This window comes from Ursus americanus, chromosome 29 (genome assembly GCF_024610735.1).
Source record: "Ursus americanus isolate L20-20 chromosome 29, mUrsAme1.1.p, whole genome shotgun sequence".
NCBI classification, from domain to species: domain Eukaryota; kingdom Metazoa; phylum Chordata; class Mammalia; order Carnivora; family Ursidae; genus Ursus; species Ursus americanus.
The window spans coordinates 34,683,479-34,703,494 of NC_142155.1; the positions used below are offsets into that span (position 1 = coordinate 34,683,479).

The following is a 20,016-nucleotide window of genomic DNA, read 5'->3' on the forward strand; positions in this document are numbered from 1 at the left end:
AGATCGGGAGACTGGGAGATTAAAGGCCCCGCCCGAACCGGGAACCAAGGAGCAGTGTAGAAGGGAATTTTTTTTTTAAAGATTTTATTTATGTATCCATTTGAGAGAGAGAGAGAGAGAGAGGGCACAAGCATGTGATTGGGGGGGCGGGGAGCAGCCGAGGGAGAGGGACAAGCAGACTCTGCACTGATCGCAGAGCCCAACTTGGGGCTCGGTCTCATGACCCTAAGATCATGACCTGAGCTGAAATCAAGAGTCGGATGCTTAATCCAGGCACCCCTGCAGAAGGGAATTTTAAGGACGACTTTGGGGACAGAGGATGAAAGTCTGTGGTTGGAGTCCTGCCCATTCTGGTTGTTTCTGCTCAAAGTGAGGAAGCCCCTTAGTTTGGCTCATTCCTATCAGGCAGTCTTGTTTTCCAGGGCTTGGAACAACATTCAAATCAAGCTTTCTTCTAGGCCCAATGTCCAAAACTAGAGGTATCTGGATGCCTGGGTTTGTGGATCAGCTTGCGCTGGGGAGGGCAAAGTCATGCAATGACTCTCCCGTTCTTAGAGCATCAGTTAAGCTTCTAGAATTAGCCTGCAACACAAAATTAGTAGCAAATATTTATACTGCCTATATGAGATGACGATGAAAATGACAATGACAAACAGCTCTGGGGTGTTCACTTGTCTAAGGTCACCCAGTGATAGTGGAGTAGGGATTAGAACCCCTGCAGCGTGGTGACTCCGAGCCCACCCTCAATTGGTATTTATAGATTATGTTTCTACGTTTAAAACAGTTACACATATAAATGAAGTTATAAATTTAACTAAAAGCAGCTTTAGAAGATTTGATTGAGGTGAAGACAAAATCTGCTTGAATCTGCAACATAAAAAGCCAGTCATTTTGTGCGTGTGACACTGGTCAGGCTAGCCCACAGACCTGAGGAGAAGGAGGTCACTCACTCTCCTGGCTCTTAGGAAGTGAGGGAAATAGTGCTGGAGCTCTTGCAGCAAGATGGGTCTCCATTACCCAGGATGGGTAATGTGATTCAGAACCACGCATGGCCTCCAGGTTCCCCTCCTAGAACAGCTAACGGGCACTTCCTCCGTGCCAGACCTCTTTTTACTCATTATCTCATCTCTTCTCGACAATTCTAGGGTACCCCATTGCACAGGTGAGAAAAATGAAGCACGGTGACGTCAGTTGCACTGGGTTACCAGTTAGTAAGTGACAGTCTGTACCAAGCCCAGGCTGGCCTGTCTCCAGGGCCAGAACTGCAAACCACTGCACCGTATGGCCTTCCTTCCCCAAGATGATCTGATTCTGTGGGTCTGGAGCAGGGCTGGAGTCCATGCTTCCCACAACTGCCCCGGGAGGTCACACTCTGAGAACTACACTGGTGGCTATTTCCATTAGGGTGATGATAAGAACCACCTGAGAAGTTTCAACAACTATCCAGACCCTACCCGTCCCCAAACTTTTTCAGTGGGTCCAGAGTAGCCTGCTGGTGTTGGTGGGGTGTTGGCCAGCATTTTCTTTTAATGGGACGAAGTGTTCATTTTTCTAATCAATAAAGATATCTGAACACCTGCTCTGTGCTCTGGGCTGCACTGGGACTGGGTACACAAAAGTGGGGGGTACCTGACCTGCCTGGCTGGCCAGAGCATGCCCTTTCTGGAGGCAGGGAGGATGCAGATTCCTTCTTGCTTGTTCTCCTTTGGTGAGTTCCAGAAAGGGCCAATCTCCTCGAATGATGATGTCCTTCTGGCTTCTCCCCTGTGTGGTCCTTGGCCCCCACCAGAGAGGTCATAGCTGGTTCTCCACCCAGAATTCAGCTCACAGAAACACAGAGTGTCAACGTGAATAGAGCCCCAAGAGACCATCCATACCTGGAGCTCTCAAATTTTAGTGAGAGTTAACACAAGTGCTGGGGGCTTATTCAATCTAAAGATGCCTGGAGACCACCCCAAAAGTCCTGATTCTTAGGTCACGGGTGGGGTCTAAGGAGCATGCATTTGTAATAAGCTCCCCAGTGGCTCTGCGATGCTCTCAGTAGTGGTTCTCAGGTGGGCTGCAGGAGGCCCTGGAGAGTTTTAAAAGCACCGATGCCCACCTCCATCCCTAGAGAGTGGTCAATATCTTTAACAGCTCCTATGCAGGGTGTCTGCGTCTTCTAGCTGACCTTGTTTGGGGATTTGGGGAGGCAGCCCCAGGGGCAGTCACTGCTACCCTTGCTACCAGCAGGGCCCCAGAGAGAAGAGACAAAAATAAAGAAGCCAATGAGAGGATGTAGAAAGAAGTCTGGGCAAGAAATTCCTGCTGGAATCACTTATCAGCACTGTGGGGTTCATCTCTTTTTCTCAATGTGGGGTTCATCTCTTATTATGATAGTCATTAATTGATTTAAAAATTAATAGTAAAAAAGTATATGAAAACAAAAATAAAAAATGAGCTATAATCCTCCTTATCAGAGATAATCGCATAAGGTCTTAATATGACATATATAAAGTAGGGTATATTTTATAACCATAGTATAACACTATTATAATAACTATAATATAATATGATACATATTATAAATATTATATTATTGTTATTAATATATATTAATTAAAATCCAATAAATAACATTAAACTATTCTAAAATAAAATAAAATATATAAACCTGACACGTATAATTCGTATCCTTTTTTTTTTACTTTATCTACTTTTCCGTTTTGCTTTTATAGAACTTTTCAAAAAGACTTTGTGTTCTAGGTAACTGAAAAATCTAACGCCTAAATATCTCGGCCCTACTGGAGGGCGCGGGAGTGGAGCGGAGAGGGTGCGCCCAGCCTCCCCTCGCCATGCTCGCACTCCCGTGTGCGTCGCCGGACATGCACTCCCACACATGCGCAGACGCGTCTACCCTCCGCTCTGCAGCCCTAGGCCTCGTGGACCCGGATATGCACTTCACATCATACCCTAGAAGTTACTAAAGGAGTTTATTAATGGATATTACTAAATTACTTTATTAATACAGGATTAATTAATTTATATTAAGTATAAAATAAGTATCCCCCATCTTTCCCGTTCCTGAAATCGAGTGGAAATTGGCCCGTGGGAACCCAGGACAGTGACCACACTGGGCTGAGTCATCTTCAGGGATTCATCAATCCCTGGCCCCCTCTCCCCCTCCCCCTGCTCCCCTCTCCCCCCAGTAGCCCCACAGCCCTGCCTGCATTCTCTTCTACCCCTACCCTGGCCATCCTCCCTCCCCTCCTGCCCCTGGTGCCTCAGTCGCTCTTCTCCCCCATGGGCTGAGGCTGATGGTTTGGACAGAGGCTGTCCCTCCATAGGCGGTAGGCGATGGAAGCGGTCACGGTGAGCCAGGCCAGGTAAGGCAGCAGCAGCACGGCGGCCAGCTTGTTGATGGGATGCCAGATCAGCGCTGTGGTCACCACCAGTCCATAGAGCAGCAGCAGGTGCAGCAGGGCCTGGGCGGGGGGGGGAGTGCAGGGCCGTCAGGCAGCTGCCCTGAGAACTGAGCCCTCGGCCTTTCTGCAGCATCCTGGACCCCATGAGCCAAGTTGCTGAGGTCTGGGCATTCAACTGGAGCTCAGAGAAGTCCGCCCACCCGTTAACCTGCCTGCACTTGATTGGTCTGCTGTGTTATCTGCTCTGGGGGGCCCCGCGGTCTCACCTGCTGCTACGCTACTTCCACTGCTGAACACCGCATGCCTTACCAGACCATGGGTGTGGGCTGCGAAAAAGAGAATCAGGACAGCCCAGCTGACGGCAAGCTGCACAGCATAGAGGCAGAAAGGCAGGGCCAGGGGCCGCCCAAAGCCCCCTCCCAGGTCCTTCCACACCAGGTAGGAGGCATAGCTGTGGAGAGATGGTGGCAGAACACTCAGAGGGAGGGTGTTTCATGGCAAATGAAAGAAGTCCCCTGGTATAAGGACTCTTGGTTACTAAAAGGAAGCCCTGTGGGCTGAAATGGGAGCAAGAGTGTTTAAGCACGACTTGAGGGCCAGCGGGGAGGTGGGGGAGGCAATGGGGAAACTTGGAGAGGGGAAAGAACAAGGCTGGCTGGAATCCTATGCAGGCACAGAGGGGACCCCCATAAGAGGCAAGATGGCGTGCCATCCCTTTGGAGGCCTGAACGCAGCAGCAGTTCAGGTACGGGGTGGAGGCCCCACCCTAGCAGGTACCAGGGCCATGGTATGAGAAATGGGTACTCACCCCATGATAAAGTAGATGGTGATCCACCCTGCCAACAAGACTTTGTGAGGTGGGCACCAGGGTGGTTTCTTTGGGTTGTCGTACCAACCGGACATCCGATGACGGGTGAGCAGCCAGAGCAGGATGGGCCCCAGCTGGGGAAGGGCCAAAAAGATGGCGCCTTGAGGCTGCATTCCCCACACAGAGGCAAAAATCTAGGAAGGCAAACAACATGCTGGTGGTGGGCCTCCGTCTTAGTCCTTTCCCCGTGCCTGCTTGACTGTCTCCACGTCCTACCTGACACTGTTCCCTGGCCTGAGCCCCTCATGGGAGGTCTAGTCAGAGATGCCCTTCTCCTCACCTTGGGCCAGCTCCCACCCTTGCCCTTTCTCTGGCTTCCATGGCCTTATTTTCTCCACAACACCAGTGTGGCACCCAGAAGATACTGTCCAGTATTGATAGCTACTTCTGAGCGCAAGGCTCCTCCCCCCAGCGTGTATCTGACCCCTAGAGTTCAGGTCCACATATGACCGTCTTTCCCGGCTCTCATAGTGGGCGGCACTTGGTCAGGTACATAGCAGGCCCTTGACAGGGACGCTGCCTTATGCTGAACTCAGCCAAGCTGATCTAACCCGCCTTGGAGGACCGTGTTTAGAAAGGCAGGAGCCAGAGATCTCTGGGGGTCGTCTCCAGTCAAGAATGGGGCAGCCCGTCTGCCCCCAGGCTTATCTTGAACACCAGACTGGCAGACCCAAGAGGCCCACCCAGCCTGAGCGCTGCCCACAGTCGAACTCAGCTGAGTGACACTGGGTTCCTTTCTCTGAAGCCTTAGGTCTCGCCTGCCCCTCAGGGGTTGGGGAGGTCTCTCCTCCACCTCTCCACTTCCAGAGGGACAGAGCCACCAACACCACTTTCTTGTGGCCTGACTTCTCAAAGAAGCAACTGCCTGGTCTTTGATTAAAAAGCTGCCACACTCATTCGCATGTTGCCTTGGACATCACCGGCATGTGGAACAAGGCACTGGCTCTCCTCCGGCCAGGGTCCCCTACCCCATATCGTTCTCATCTGCACATGACATTTCAGCCTCCTCCCCGTGACTGCCAGGACTGTAAGGAAGACAGGTGTGGTGATTCTCAGTGTCCTGGAGTAACTGCCCACTCCGGGGTCCTGCCCACGTCCTGGAGGTTCTGGGGACAGGGCCGACTGGCCTGCCTGCCTGTGCCTCTCTCTATTTCTCTGCTCCTCACTGTCCATTCATTTATCTCCTGCCTTCTCGTCTCTCTCTCTTTCTGTTTTTATGTCCGGTGTTGGAGGCTCCTTCCACAGTCCCCATCCTCTTTTCTCCTGTCTCCACCCTCCTGTTTCTGCCTCCTTATTCCCAGGCCTGCATTCCCCTTACCTCAGGCAGCACCCCTTCCAGGCCGAGTGCCCGATGCTATCTGTCGTGTGCAAAGCAGGAGGAGGGTGGGGGACGGGAGGAGGGCGGAGTGAGGCTCCCATCTGGCCTGTCTTTCTCCAATGACAAGGGTGGTGGCACTGGCATGTCTGCACGGCCCTGAAGGGTTCCTTTTAGGAGAGGTCCCCCTGGTCTGCTAGACCTGGCCTCTGGAGGGGGCCCCTTGTTGGAACGGTCGAGGCTTTGGCATTGTGAGAGTCTGATCCCCTGGGCCAGCTCAGCTCCAGGCTATAAGCCTACTGAAGCATCCACATCCCGTGAAATGGCTTTGTGTCCACAGGGATGGTGGGGACCCTCAGATTTCCCCAGGACCTTCCTGTAACTGGGATTATCCCCAAGTGAGGCAAGCACCAACAGCTTGGAAATGAGTTCACATGCACGGACGCAGCCTCTGGTTATAGCCTAGTTGGCATGCTCCTTCCCGGCTTGGAACTCGAGCTTGACAGATTTTCACAAACCCCTATAACTTCATGACTCAGAGGAGAAAGGAGGCTCCCGTGTGACTCAGACAGAGCCTTGTCCAGCAAAGACTAACACCCTCTCTTTTCGTCCCTATAAAGGTTCTGAGCACCTTTCCCTTGATTGTCCTTTACTCATGAGGTCCCTTTCCCAGGTTGGCGGCTCTCCATCGTTCCTTTGCCCCATCTCTCCACTCTGGGGACCCAGGCAACCCTGAGAGGTGTTTATCCCACCCTCTGACTTCTACCCTGGGGAAGGCAGCAGAGGGGAGGGGGTGGCAGTCAGGGACAAGAGGCTGGACAATCATTAACTGAGATGAAAGCAGTGGCAGTTACTTATTTTCTATGAAATGATACCCGAGGGGGGGGGCAGTTCACGTGGTCCTTGCCTTCAGGAGGCCAGCCCGCGGTGCCTGCCGTGACAATGGTGACCACTTACTGGGCATCCATTTTGTGGTGAGCATTTTACAGTTATTAGCTCAATGATGACCGCGCGTACGCCTCACGTGGTAGATCGTATTGTCAGCATTCGTCAGACAAGGGAAGGGAGGCTCAGAGGGGTTGAGTAACTTGCCTAACAGTACACAGCTCACAGATGAGTCGCCTGTGTTCAGTGTTAGTAGTCTGGCACCAAAACGCATCCTCTTTTCTCTGAATGGGTCCATGCATTCATTCAACAAGTCTTTATTCGATACCTGCTATGGACCAGGCTGTACCAGGAGCTATAAGTACAACAGCAAACAGCTGGAGAAAAAAAATCCATCTTCGAAGAGATCTTTCATTCCACTGGCACTATCTGTCTGAGGCAGAATTTCTATGAAGGGACTCGGGCTGGCAGACAGCCCAAAGTCTGTTCTCCCCCGAGTGCAGGGCTCCTGCCAACTCTGAGTGAGGGCAGGGAGCAGATAGGGGAACACCCCGCTGCTGCCAGCACCTTGGGAGTCCTTAACCCTCTCAGTGCCTCCTCTCATCTCTGCGTGGGAAAGAGTGCCACTAGACATTGTCTAAGCTTCTGGACCAGCTGCATTGGCGTCAGCTGGGAGCTTCTTAGACGTGCAGAATCTCAGGACCCAGCTCAGACCTACGGGATCAGGACCCATGTTTTCACCCGGTACCTCATGTGGTTGTATGCACGCTGTCCTTTGAGAAGCTTCTATCAGGGCTCCCCCCTCTTACCTTCTGCCCTTTCCCTGGCCTCTGGCTGGGGCAGCCACTCACCAGCAGAGGGCGTTGTAGGGAGGGGTTCACCTGTACCCAGGTTTTCTCTTTCTCTGTCCCCTCCCTTCCAGACCCAGACTGGTGAGTCCACTGACTTCTGGGATCCTCAGCTACTCCCCTGCCTTGGCTGGACTTTGTCAATAGACAGAGACAGACTCCCCCACCCCTCTTTAGGGTGCTGGGAGGCAGGTCATTGCCCGGAAGCTCCGGGCCACTCCTGCCCGGATTCCCCGCCCACCTCCACTTGTCTGCTGGCCTTGTGACTGGGTCTGGCTGACCTCTCTGTTTCTCAGAGAAGGAACTGCTGTTCCTGGACAAGCCGGCAGCCTCTGGGAGCACCTACACGGTAAGGTGAGCATTCCCTGGGGCAGCTGGAGGTGGGGTGGGCATTGCAATGGAGCCACCTGGGGCTCAGGGGAGGAGCCAGGCCAGCTTAGCCAGGCGGGCATGGAGAGGGCAGAGGGCAAGTGCCCAGTGGGTGTGAGGACCTGGGAGACAGTTGTATGCACTATGGAAATGTAGGCTATGCTGATGAGCACTGCCCACGTCAGGTTTGGACTCATCCATCCTGGTACTTTTTATGTGTTTCAGCAATGAGCTAGCAGGGTTTGAGCAGGCATGGTAAGAACCAGTGATGTGGGAGAAGTGTTGAGGTTGTCTCAAAGGACGTGAGCAGAGCATTGTCGCAGGAATCCAGATCTTGGTGCTGGAGGAGGCAACTTCTGAGGGACAGGTGATGGCAGCATTCTAAAGGATCGTTGTCTTGGGGGACCTGCTACCCAGGATAATCTGGGGTCAGGGGCAAGGCAGACTGGAGCCATGGGTAGTAAGGAGGCGGGCATGGGTTTGGGAAGGTCTAGGCTACATTTATCTGCTTGCCCTGCTGTAGATTCAGGACCTTTCCTCCTCTTACGGTTAAGGGGAGGATGGAGTGAGGGCCAAGCAGCTTGGAGAGCTGTCAGCCTGGGAGAAAGGGGGTCGAGCTGGGGGGGAGTTAATGAATGGGCTGCCCATGAGAGGCTCCTTGGGGCCCGGGGGAGCAATATGCCAACTGTCCGGGTTGGGAGGCTGGGCGGGGAGACTCTGCTGCGCCACCTAATGGGGTGGAGGGGATTTGGACTCTGGTCTTCTGAGGCCCCAGGAAGGTTGTTGCTACAGAAACAGAGCAGAGTCCCTCCTTTCTTTCATGTTAGCTAGCCACTGGTGCCTTTGTGGGCAGGGGGTGGGGGGCATCCTGCACTGTGGAACCAAGGATATGCCTTTCGGGTCTTTCCATTTATTTTTGTTTCTTTCTCTTCCAACTTCACTTCCTCTAGAAGTGGAAAGGAGGAGAGACCTGGGGCGAAAAAAGGGGCAGGGAGAGAAAGGTAGTGTTTCTGGAACACGGTCATCGTCCCTGTTCATCCTTCCCTCTGCCTTCAGCTGTGGCTTAATAGCCTCCCATACGTCTCCACGGTGGGAAGAAAACTTGGCTTCCTTATCCGGGAAATGCAGATAAAAATAACACCTAACTCACAAGGCTACTGTGAGGATCAAATGAGATGGGCCACACAGCGTGCTCCAACACAGCGGCATAGACTAGAGCTCCATAAATGATAACTGGGACTATTGCAGTTATAATTCCAATTGTCTTTCATGTGGAAGGACCTTTTGGAATGGCTGCTCCGTGAAGGGAGGCTGGCCGCTCCAGCCCCGTTTCCCACCAGATGTGGGGGCGTTGCCAACTCACCCACTTCCCTCCCGTGCCCTGCAAGGAGCTTGGCTGAAGCAGGCCGCTACAGTGTGTCTGCAGGGTTGCACTGTCAGGCAAAGGGAGCAATGCCAAAGCTTCCTTCCTGTCTACGTTTTCCATGGGGACACGGAAGGCAATAGATCCCACCCCACTCCTTAATCCTGAGGGTGCACAGGAGTTTCTGCCCCTGTCTGGGAGGACCTAAGGAAAGGGGCTTGGGTTTCTTGGGCCCTGAGGAAGGAAGGAAGAGGTGGGCATGGAAGGAGCTGGAGGCTTGAGGTGAGGCCTCAGCTCTGGGTTGGGGTGTGAGAGTGGGGAGTGGAGAGGAATGGATGCAGAAGCCTCTCTAGTGCAGACCCTAGTGAATCAACCATGGGGATCCTGAGGGTTTTGAAAGAAAATATTATACCACCCAGATCTCAGCTACGGAGTGAACGAACCACATTCCCTCAGAAACTTCCCGAGAGCTGCCTAAGACAACATCTTTGTCAAGACTGAACTTCCCACAGTGCAAGGTGCACAGCCGATGCTCAGAAAATGCTCATTTGAGTAGAAAAATCACATGTGACAGCGTAGAGTCGAGGTGGGAGGGCAGTGGTGAGCGTGTCAAGGGTTGGTGAGCCATGGGGAGGTGCTGTCGAGCAGGGGGGTCCAGGTGGGAAGGTGAGGCACATGGGAGAACAGCTGGAGCAAAGCTCAGAGGCGGAATTAGCCGGGTGTTAGGACCCCAGCCCGGCAGGAGTGTAGGGTATTGGAAATTAAAGGAGGATCTCAATCCTCCCTTAGACTCCGGAGGGCCTTAGGAAGGTCTGGCAACTGTACTGGGAAGCTGCTGGAAGGGCCAGGTTCCTACCTGAGGCCCCCATTGTAAGCAGGGGAGCAGAAAGCCGGCGCCTGCCCTTGCCCTGCCTCCTTCGAGCCTCACTGGAGGCTCCCACCTTTGGTTTTCTTTCTCTTTTTTCTCTTCTAACTTTGTTATTCTCCTTCTTTTTCACATGTGCCTGTGAGCTACCTTCTGACCTTTCTGGCAGTAGGTGGGGCATAAAGAAACATATTTGGGCAGTGCTTTATCATCGGCAAATGCTTTTCCCATGATCTCATGCCATCCTCACAATCACTCTGAGTGGTAATTACTTTTTAACTGTTGATCGCGCTTCAAAAGAATTACGAAGTTAATATAAAATACACACCTGGGGTGAAAAAAATTCAAACACAGGAAAAAGAGTTTAAGAAAATTGAAAGTCCTAGTTCACACCTTCTACCCTCTCAATCTCCTGTCTGTTTCAGTAGTGACTGGTGGGAATAGTTTGCAGTGTGTCCTCTCAGACCTGCCTGCATTGCCCCAGACAGGAGTCACTAGCTCGGGGGGCTGCTGAGCACTTGAAACAGAGCAGGTCCCAACTGCCATGTGCTGGGAGTGTAAAATACACACAGGTTTCAAAGACTTAGTATGAAAACAGAATGTAAAATATCTCAGTAATTTTATATTGATTTCCTCTCAAAGTGATGTTTTGAATATATTGGGTTAGATACATGAAATATATTATTATTATTTTAGAAGTATTTATTTATTTATGACAGAGAGAGAGAGAGAGAGCATGAGCAGGGGGAGCAGCAAGGAGAGGGAGGGAGGAGAGCAGAAGGAGAGGGAGAAGGAGGCTCCCCGCTGAGCAGGGAGCCCGATGTGGGGCTCGATTCCAAGACCCCGTGATCATGACCTGAGCTGAAGACAGATGCTTAACCGACTGAGCCACCCAGGCGCCTCCTACATAAAATATATTATTAAAATTAATTCCCCCTGTTTCTCTTGACCTTTTTACTGTGGCCACTAGAAAGTTTAAAATTACATTTGTGGCTTACATTATATATATATTATATATAATAAATATATATATTTACATATATATAAAATATATATTTACAGATATATAAAATATATATTTACATATATAAAATATATTTACAGATATAAGAATATACATATTTATATATTACATAGATATATATGCACATATATATATGTAAAGATTTTATTTAATTACTTTAGAGAAAGAGTGATGGGGGAAGGAGGGAAGGGAGAGTCAGAGAATCCCAAACAGACTCCCCGCTGAGCACAGAGCTCAGCGTAGCTCTGGGTCTCACAACCCATGAGATCATGACCTGAGCCTAAATCACAAGCTGGATGCTTAACTGACTGAGCCACCCAGGCACCCCAGCTTACATTATAACTTTACTGCATAGCTCTGCTCCAGACCTCTCTCTGTGATTGACATATATATACCCATAAATACGTATCTGTGCTTGTATACAGTTCTGTTATTTACAGTAATGAGATCGGAGAATGTCTGGTTCTCTGTAACTTGCTTTTCTACTCTAAGATTTTTCTATGAAGATCAAGAGGGGTATTTCGACAGATGCAGAAACTGAGGGACAGTAAGCCATATGACAAACTCGCTCAGCCAGTGGCGAAGGTGGCACTTGAATTTATATCCTCTACCTCCAAACCCAAGCTCTTTCTGCCTCCGGGGAATTTAATGTGATGTACTAGGCCATGGGCTGCCATGGTAGGTTCTTGAGTAAGACAAAGGTAGGTGACGTTTCATTAAAGGTTTTAATCGAGGATGCACTGGAATGAAGACTCCCTCACGGCAGCCATTTGGAAGCTAAGTCTTGGCCTCCATGACATTGAAAAGGCTTACCTGGCACTGCCTCTTCCCTTCTCCAGGTCCTTGGCCTTGGCTGGCCCAGGGGTGCAGGGCAGCTGGCAGCATCGAGTGACCAGGCAGATGTGCTCCCATGAGAGTTCCTTCCAACCCGCCCAGTTCCTACTGCTGGTGGGGGTCCCGGTGGCAAGTGCCGTCCTTCTGGTCCAGTGCCTTAGATGGCACTATCCTCGCCGGCTGCTGGGGGCCTGCTGGAAGCTGGATAGCCAAGAGGAGCCAGTGGCCCCTCCCACTCCCCTACCAGAAAATGAGTCCTCAAGGCAGTGCCCGCCGGCCACACTGCCGGAGATGGCCGCCTTCTACCAGGAACTGCACACACCCACTCAAGGCCAGACCATCGTCCGTCAGCTGATGCACAAGCTGCTGGTGTTTTCGGCCCGAGAGGTGGATCACCGAGGTGGCTGCCTGATGCTCCAGGATATGGGCATCTCTCTGCTCATCCCGCCAGGTAATTGCACCTTCTCCCTTCTCAGCCTACAGTTGTTCTTTGCACATTGTACAAGGGCATCGTGCCTAAGGGAGCATCATTTGTAGACATCTCCATAATTTTGAAAATTGTTTATATTTTTAGTATGACTTTATTGACTCCAAAGATGGATAGATTGCATATTTTTATGACAAGTCCCTGACAGGTGGAAGTAAAGTGCCTGGTGATAATGAACAGTGTGTTATGACAATTCTCAGTAAAGGCAAGTGTCTGCAGCAAGAGCACCTCTTGCAAGTTCCCACTAGTCCCGTATGGGTTAGCGGTGGCCCCGAAATGAAGGAGGGTGACCTGCTCAGGATTATGCCACAAGCCAGCTCACAGTCTTTCTCTCCTTGCACACTGCCTCCCCGTGTGCCCTGCTAGGGACCCTCTCTCCTGGGCTCTTCTCCCACCTCCCCTCGCACTGTGGCCTGGCCCCTTCTGGGGTGGGGGTGAGCCTGCCTGCTCAACTCTTGTTCTCCCCAGGAGCTGTGGCTGTGGGCCGCCAGGAGCGGGTGTCACTGATCCTGGTGTGGGACTTGTTGGACGCCCCATCACTGTCCCAAGCCCAGGGGCTGGTGAGCCCTGTGGTGGCATGTGGCCCCCATGGGGCCTCGTTCCTGAAGCCCTGCACCCTCACATTCAAGCACTGTGCCCAGGAGCCCAGCCATGCCCGTACCTACAGCAGCAACACAGCCCTGCTCGATGCCAAGGCCTGGAGGCCCCTGGGGCGGCCTGGGACCCACACCTCCCGGGACGAGTGTCGCATCCAGCTCTCCCACTTCAGGTAGGCCCATCGGCCCCGTCTTCCTGCCCATTGTCTCGGTCTGCCTCATCCTCACCTTTCTGTATGGAATTGCCCCTTGATCTGTCCCACATGGCCTGCAAATCCCTTTTCCCACCGTGGCCCTTCCTGGTCCCTCTGTCCTAGTGTGTAGGGCAGCTTGTCCCACTCCAACCCTGTCCAGGACTGTGCCCCCTGTGGCAGTCTCTCTGCCTGTCTACACCTACCACCCCAGCCCTCCATCTAGAAGGGTCTGTCCCATCCCCACCTTTGTCTCTCTAAAATTGTCTGTTTCTACCATGTGTCCCTGTTCAGGACTGTTTCTGAACTGTCCAGAGCAGCCTGTCCCCTCTAGTTCTTGAAAACATCTCCCATCTCATGTCTGTCCTTAGCTCTGTCTTTCCAGAATCTTGGCCCTTCTGCCTGTCCTTCCCACTGAGTGGAACAGGGCCAGCCATGTGTGCGACCCCTCTGAAGCACAGTGGCCCTGAGCCCTCCTTCCCTCTCTCCCCTGCTGGAGGGTGCTTGGGGCTCTTCTTCCCGCTCGGCGATGGTCACCACGACATGATTCACATTTCATCCCCCTACCTGCCTGCCTCCCTGCCAGTTCCCCCCTACCCTTGCCCTTGACTGTTCTCCTTGGCTCCTAGGGCTGTGGGAGCCAGGTGGCAGGTGCACTGGGGTCCCAGCCTCCTCTGTGCCAGTCCCCATCATGTCTTTCTCTGCAGCCTCTACACCTGTGTGCTGGAGGCACCTGCAGGCCGGGAAGCCCGCAAATGGCTGCAGCTGGCCGTGTTCTGTTCGCCGCTGGCACCGGGGCAGTCCCACCTGCAGCTGCGCATCTACTTTCTCAACAACACACCCTGCGCCCTGCAGTGGGCCGTGGCCAATGAGCAGCCCCATGGTGGGCGCCTGCGTGGGCCCTGCCAGCTCTTCGACTTCACCGGGGCCCGAGGGGACCAGTGCCTGAAGCTCAAGTACATCTCTGAGGGTGAGGGAGGCAGGGGTCTGGGGAGCCCCACTTGGGGGGGGGTCTGGGCCCTCCCCTGGGTGGAAATCTGGGAACCTCGAGTTTCTTTTGGAGACTCCTGGGCAGGCAATGTCTTCAAGGGGACCTCTGGCTTCTGCTGCTGTCTGCGGGAGCCCCAGGCTCTGCCTACTTCCTCCCTCTAAGATCCCTTCGGCTCTGGCCTCTCCGTGGGAGGACAGGATGATGCAGAGTAGGGCAAGGGGAGTGGGGGCTTTTATTGTCCCACCTGGCTGGGGCTGGTGTCTGGAGAGGAGTCCCAGTCTTCTCTGTCCACCCTCCTTTGTGGCAGCGGCTGCTGCACTGTCTCATGGGGCCGAGGACGTCTGTGTGGCTCGTGCACAGGGCACAGGGCACAGGTGCATGGCTGCTTCTGGGGGTCGAGGGTGGGTGGTGGGAGGCCTGTGTGCTGGGGTGTAGGAGGTGTGTGGTAGTAGGACAAGGCTGCTCACAGGGTCCCTGTCCAGGCTCCAAGGACTCCCATCCACTCAAGACACCCTCCTGCTTTCACTCCTGCCTCATCCTTCCCCACAGCACCCTGCATGACACCTGCCACAGAGTAGGTCTCCTCAAACACTTGTAGATGAGCCCAGTTTCTGAGGCCCTCCACTCTGCCTCCTCCCCAGGTTGGGAGAATGTGGACGAGAGCAGTTGCCAGCTGGTTCCCCATCTTCACATCTGGCATGGAAAGTGCCCCTTCCGCTCCTTCTGCTTCCGGAGAAAAGCAGGTATTCCAGGAGATCCGGTCCACCTCCTGCCCTGTCCACTCCCCCTCAACCCCCACCCCTCCTCTCCCCTCCCCTCTGCAGTTCCCCATTCCGTCAGGCATGCACGTGCACCTTCTCTAAAGAAGAGGAGCCACAACTGATCTTTGTAAAGAGAAAGATGGAACACCCTGACCAGTGTCTTTGGATTTCGAAAGCCTGCCTGGGAGTTCCTTTCACTTCTCCAGCTCCCTTATGCCAGGCTTTGCCCTCTCTTACCTGCCATGTCCTCTCCTCTTTGTAGCCAATGAGAGCGACGACTGCTCAGCACTTACCAATGAGATCATTGTCACCATGCACACCTTCCAGGATGTGAGTTGGAGCTGAGGGGCAAAAGAAGGGCAGGGCTTGGGGGAGCCCTAGGCAAAGTGGGCGAGGGGTCTTGTGCCCAGTCAGTCTGGCCCTAATCACATAATCAAGCAGGTGGATGGCATTCTTCCAGGGGCTGAGACCACCTGGCCTCCAAGTTACCCTTCATCCCTGACTCTCTCTTGTCTATCCATGGATGAATCCAGTAGGGGGGAAAAAGAGCCAAACCCTAGATTAAGCCCTTCTCTTAGCCCAGAGGAACTTGGACATGAGAGAAAAGTGGTTTCTTCCTAGGCTGACTGTCTAGAGCGACCAGAGAAGGTGGCTTGAGTAGGTGGGATGAGAGTTAAATATCCCACTCTCCCAAAGGGGAAGAGTTGAAGGCATCAGGATTGAGAGCCTTTGGGGAACCATGGTGGCATCTTTGTGGAGAGTAGGCCAGTACCTCTCAGGTTGTCACTTGCAAGGAGGGACCAAGGGATGGAGGGAAGGAGACACATATGCCTGAGTTCAGTGTCCCTACGTTTGGCTGACTTTCCCCTGCCCCGTGACCTCACCCAGACTTTTCCTGGTGTCTTAGACTGCACCCTCTTCGAGCTTCATGTCTCAGCCCCCAAGAAACTCAGTAGGCAAACTTAAAGCTGGAAGTTCTGGGGTCAGGGGAGCAGAGGGGAGGGCGTCCTGGGTGGGGCAGGCCTGTGTTTCCTGGTAGAGTAACTCCGGGTGACAGGCTGAAGGAGTTGAAGAATGGAGGCAGGTTCCCCAGTTTCTTGCTCACGGGATGTCTCATGATCCCTAAGTGTGTTCCCAACTCTCTGCTGGCTCAGGGCTTGGAGACCAAGTACATGGAAATCCTCAGATTCCAGGCATCAGAGGAAGAATCCTGGGCAGCACCACCCCCGGTCTCTCAACCACCCCCATGCAACAGGTGAGGTGGGGTTGCTTGGGCTGCTGCCGGCAGGGGGGTGTTTGGGGTTCTCCCCGCCCATCCCTGGCTCCTGCAGGGCGCGTACACCATTCGGTGTGTGTGTGGAATGGACTGGGTTTCTCTGATCCTCCCCTCTGAGAACCCCACCTCCCCCACCCCAGGCTGCCTCCAGAGCTCTTTGAGCAACTGCAGATGTTGTTGGAACCGAACAGCATCACAGGCAATGACTGGCGTCGGCTGGCCTCCCATCTGGGGCTCTGCGGCATGAAAATCCGGTAAGAGGGGTGAGGTCTGCGGGTGGGAGATGGGGGTGGACTGGCATGGGGGGGGGTTCCTGGGACACCTTGAGGACGGCAGCACAGACAAGGGAGCAACTTAGAAGTCAGAGAATGGCTATTCCCCACCCTGTTCCCCATAATAGAGCAGCTCTTTTTATTTATTACTGTATTCTCAGTACCTAGAATGACGCCTGGCTCATGAGTAGGTGCTCAACAAATATTTAAAAATGAATCAATTCACACGTAAGTCATTGGGTACATACTGAGTGCTTGACATGCTGTGCCCTGAGGGGTAGAAGGCAGACTATATGATAATGTGTATACAGCATGTAGTTGAGTGCCTGGCGTGTTAATTCAATAAATGTTAGTAATAATGCGGACAATGTAAGCATGGTCTCTGTCAACAGCAATCGGTACGAGAACAATTCTGAGCTTAAGCTCCAGAACCCAGACTATGAGTGCAGTAGTCAGGAAGGACTTCACCCGGGAGATGGGACTAGAACTGGACCCAGCTGAAAGCAGAGTGGATTTAAACACTTATTTATTAAACATTTATCAAGTACCCACCGTGTCCTTGAAAACTACGCTAAGCATTGGAGTACAAGATGAATGAGACCTGGTTCTAGCATCCAGGAACACACACTGTATGTAGCAAGGGATCCAGAGAGCCGAACACAGTAAAGGCAGGGTTTCTTGTGCCTTATTCTGTATATCCAGTGCTGCGTAGCAAGGTGAAAACAGAGACACAAAACAGCTAAAGCAAGAATAACCAAGACGTGGGGGTAGCTCTGACCAGAAGTCTGAACTGGAGGGTGCAGATGGTCTCCACCTAGGAGATGGGAATTAGAACTGGCTTTTGGGAGGAGATGGTGGGAAAGGGGGGAGCAGCCACTCTGTTGGGAGGGAGTAACACAGCTGGTTGTGGGTGTGGTGTGTGCAACGTGGGAAAGGGATAGGCCCACAGCAGCAAGGTTCCGGTTGGGATTGGGAGAAAAGGTCAGGAAAAAACAACAACACCAACTTGTGGGTGAGCTCAGGGTCTGGAGCATGGGCTTGGCTAGTACTGGAAAGAGACTCTGGAAGGTTTTTGAGCAGGGAAGGGTCCTGGTGAAGCCATGGTTTAGAACAACTCTTTCCTGACTGGTGGGCAGGATGTGGTGGCCTGGGGGAGAGGGAGGAGGAGGGGAGAGTGTGTTTGGGGTGGGGGACATGGAGAAAGCAACTACAGACCATTACAGAGCTGGAAGCAGCCTTAGAGGTCCTCTTGTCCAAGCCCTCGCTGAAGGAGGAGGAAACCGGGGTCTAGAGAGAAATAGCCTTTGAGCCAGGACAGTCTCAGGTCTCAAGGTTCTGGGCCCTCCCACCACCCCAGTCCCCTGGAAGGCAGGAAGAGCAGGATGAGGGGGCGGATCCGGCCACAGCGCGCCCACCACCCCGCATCCCGGCCAGGTTCCTGTCCTGCCAGCGCAGCCCCGCCGCGGCCATCCTGGAGCTGTTCGAGGAGCAGAACGGCAGCCTGCAGGAGCTGCACTACCTCATGACCGTCATGGAGCGGCTGGACTGCGCCTCGGCCATCCAGAGCTACCTAAACGGGACTCACAGCGGCAGCCCGGCGCCGGTCCGCGGGGGTGCCCAGGAGAACGACGGCCTGGAGCTGGACGAGAAGCTCTGAGCGCCCCCTCCAGGGGCGGGACTCCGCAGCACTCTGGGCACGCCCCCCCCCCCCCCCCCGGCCGGACACAGAGGAAGAATGCAGAAGGTGCTCCTGGCTGTGCCCATCGGTCTTGTCAGAACCCGTTGACGGTGCCTGCGGCCACCGCGAAGCCGGGGTGCCATGGCCAGCCTCCCCGGGGTCGGGATCACAATTGTGACCCGCTTGGTCCTGTGAACAGGTCCCATCCTGGCCGGCAGGGGGCGCAGGAGCCCAGGAGATGGCCCGGCTTGGCCAGCCTTCAGGAGGCTCTTTCCTAGACCAGTGGACTGTGAGGCTGCCCTGTTGGCACTCCTTGGGGATTGGCCAGTTCACAGGGATTCATTGAGTGCTTCGTGATACTCAGCTTCGGACTGGGTATCACGGGGAATCCTGGGATAGAGGAGATGGAACTGGGAGCTTGACAAACCCACAGTTCTCTTGTGGGAGTCAAGATGCGCTCATGGGCTGAGGGTCAACTCCAAAACAGCAGTGCCCTGTGGTTAGGGCATGTGGGCGTGGGATGAACAGATAGATGTCCTTTAGGAGCTGAGAGGGGAGGCAGCGGAGTGTGGGCTGGAGCAGTGAGAAGGCTTCATGGAGGTTGTTGGAGAGAGGGCAGGGACATGTAAAGAGGGTTTCGGCCATCTTTGGGTGAGGGAGTAAAGGATGGCAGCGGGACTTACAGGAGGAGCCAAGAGTAAGCATGGGTGCTGAGGCGTTAAGGAGCTCAGCTTGGTGGGTGTGAGGGGAGGGGAGGACCAGGGTTCAAGGTCAGTCATGCTTGGCTGCCCACCTGTCTCCTTTGTCTTCCTTTGACTCTCTGTCTTCCCATCCTTGCCTTGTCTTCCTCTCTTTCTGCTATTATCTCCATCATAAATCATCAAAATGGAAAAGAAACTTCAAGATTAACATTTGTACCCAACTTTTTACCTCTTTATCTGGAACTGTGTGAGTTTTCAGTCTCTCTGACTTCTTTTTCTGCCACCATTTCCTGCAGCCTCTGCTTCCCCGAATCTGTCTATTACATCTTCCCGCCTCTACTGAGTCACTGTGCCTGCCTTTGAGGGTTTCCTTTACTCTCTGAAACCCTCAGTCATTCCCCTCAGGCAAATGTCTCTAATCCAATGTTATGTATCAAAGGCAATGAAAGGACACTGGGCTACCCTATGAATGGGGGTGGGGTGGATTTTACCTCATGAATCAAGATCCAGTTTAGGGTCAGGAAATAAACAGTGGGTATTAAAGAACACACCATTCAGTCAATGAATATTTATTCACCCTCTACTATGTGTTAGACTCTGTATAGAAAAGAGATTAGTGGACTTGGTCCTGGAAAGAGAATAAAGGATTTGACTCAGTTTTAGCAATACTTTTGTTTGCAAACAGGTGTTGTTAATTTTTTTTAAGGGCAGGCAAACAATCTCTCTGGCAACACTAACACTTTGCTTTTGTATTTAATTAAAAGATATGAAAGCTTTTTCTATAATAAACAATATTGTATAATAAAATATGAAAATTACCTTTCTTCATTACTAACTGCATTTTGCTCAGATTGATAAATTTGGATGTGGGTATGAATGGTTTTGTTTGGTCAAATTGTAGTGATGGGGCAGGTTGGAGGGAAGCATTTTGTAGATTGTGCTTCCAGAGTGAAAATTATCTGGGTTCAACATGATAAAGTAGGGAGGTTCACTTCCCTTTCTGTTAGAAGCGTGACTTCAGGGTGGGGCCCTTTCACCTCCTCCCTCTTCCATTGTGTCCTGTCCTCCTGGTTGGTGCCTTGGCCTTCCCCACTTCCTTGACTCAGGATTGGGCTGCTAAGAGCATCTTTTCCTCCTGGAGTCCCAGTCTCTTCCTTGCTCTCCACACCAGCCCAAGGTATCTTTATTTCGTATTCCTTCCTACCCTGGAACACATTATTTTAAGAGTTTCAGGTCTTCTGGAATTGTGCATAGAAGCTACAGTGGTTTCTGTGCTGGCACAGATTGC

General features: G+C 52.7%; 2 protein-coding genes across 4 annotated transcripts; one reads left to right on the forward strand and one right to left on the reverse strand.

Moving 5' to 3' along the window:
• Nucleotides 1-3,180: 3,180 nt before the first annotated feature.
• Nucleotides 3,181-5,721, reverse strand: TSPO2 (translocator protein 2). 2 transcript variants are annotated; one of them, XM_045813711.2, is made up of 4 exons: nt 5,591-5,721; nt 4,213-4,406; nt 3,714-3,855; nt 3,182-3,464 (listed from the first exon to the last, which is right to left on the reverse strand). In XM_045813711.2, exons 2-4 carry the CDS (start codon nt 4,383-4,385, stop codon nt 3,264-3,266), a joined length of 516 nt encoding a protein of 171 aa, XP_045669667.1. In that variant the 5' UTR covers nt 4,386-4,406; nt 5,591-5,721; the 3' UTR covers nt 3,182-3,263. The 2 variants fall into 2 exon arrangements, with proteins under 2 accessions (XP_087713273.1, XP_045669667.1); XM_087857147.1 differs by lacking the exon at nt 5,591-5,721 and having other exon boundaries at nt 3,181-3,464; nt 4,213-4,405.
• A 1,408-nt stretch (nt 5,722-7,129) lies between these two features.
• On the forward strand, nt 7,130-19,546 carry UNC5CL (unc-5 family C-terminal like). 2 transcript variants are annotated; one of them, XM_045813714.2, is made up of 9 exons: nt 7,130-7,674; nt 11,781-12,226; nt 12,731-13,031; nt 13,757-14,019; nt 14,682-14,783; nt 15,064-15,131; nt 15,956-16,056; nt 16,218-16,331; nt 17,784-19,546. In XM_045813714.2, exons 2-9 carry the CDS (start codon nt 11,842-11,844, stop codon nt 18,004-18,006), a joined length of 1,557 nt encoding a protein of 518 aa, XP_045669670.1. In that variant the 5' UTR covers nt 7,130-7,674; nt 11,781-11,841; the 3' UTR covers nt 18,007-19,546. The 2 variants fall into 2 exon arrangements, with proteins under 2 accessions (XP_045669670.1, XP_045669671.1); XM_045813715.2 differs by having other exon boundaries at nt 7,130-7,669.
• The last annotated feature ends 470 nt before the right edge of the window (nt 19,547-20,016 follow it).

What these genes read in the sequence shown, in the direction of transcription:
- TSPO2 (XM_087857147.1), bottom strand. Translation starts at nt 4,385, where the DNA reads ATGCAGCCTCAAGGCGCCATCTTTTTGGCCCTTCCCCAGCTGGGGCCC. An exon ending in ACCATCTACTTTATCATGGG is followed by an intron (nt 3,856 to 4,212) that starts GTGAGTACCCAT and finishes ATCTCTCCACAG; the next exon opens with CTATGCCTCCTACCTGGTGT. An exon ending in CAGCCCACACCCATGGTCTG is followed by an intron (nt 3,465 to 3,713) that starts GTAAGGCATGCG and finishes CCCCCCGCCCAG; the next exon opens with GCCCTGCTGCACCTGCTGCT.
- UNC5CL (XM_045813714.2), top strand. Translation starts at nt 11,842, where the DNA reads ATGTGCTCCCATGAGAGTTCCTTCCAACCCGCCCAGTTCCTACTGCTG. An exon ending in CTCTCTGCTCATCCCGCCAG is followed by an intron (nt 12,227 to 12,730) that starts GTAATTGCACCT and finishes TGTTCTCCCCAG; the next exon opens with GAGCTGTGGCTGTGGGCCGC. An exon ending in CAACCACCCCCATGCAACAG is followed by an intron (nt 16,057 to 16,217) that starts GTGAGGTGGGGT and finishes CCCCCACCCCAG; the next exon opens with GCTGCCTCCAGAGCTCTTTG.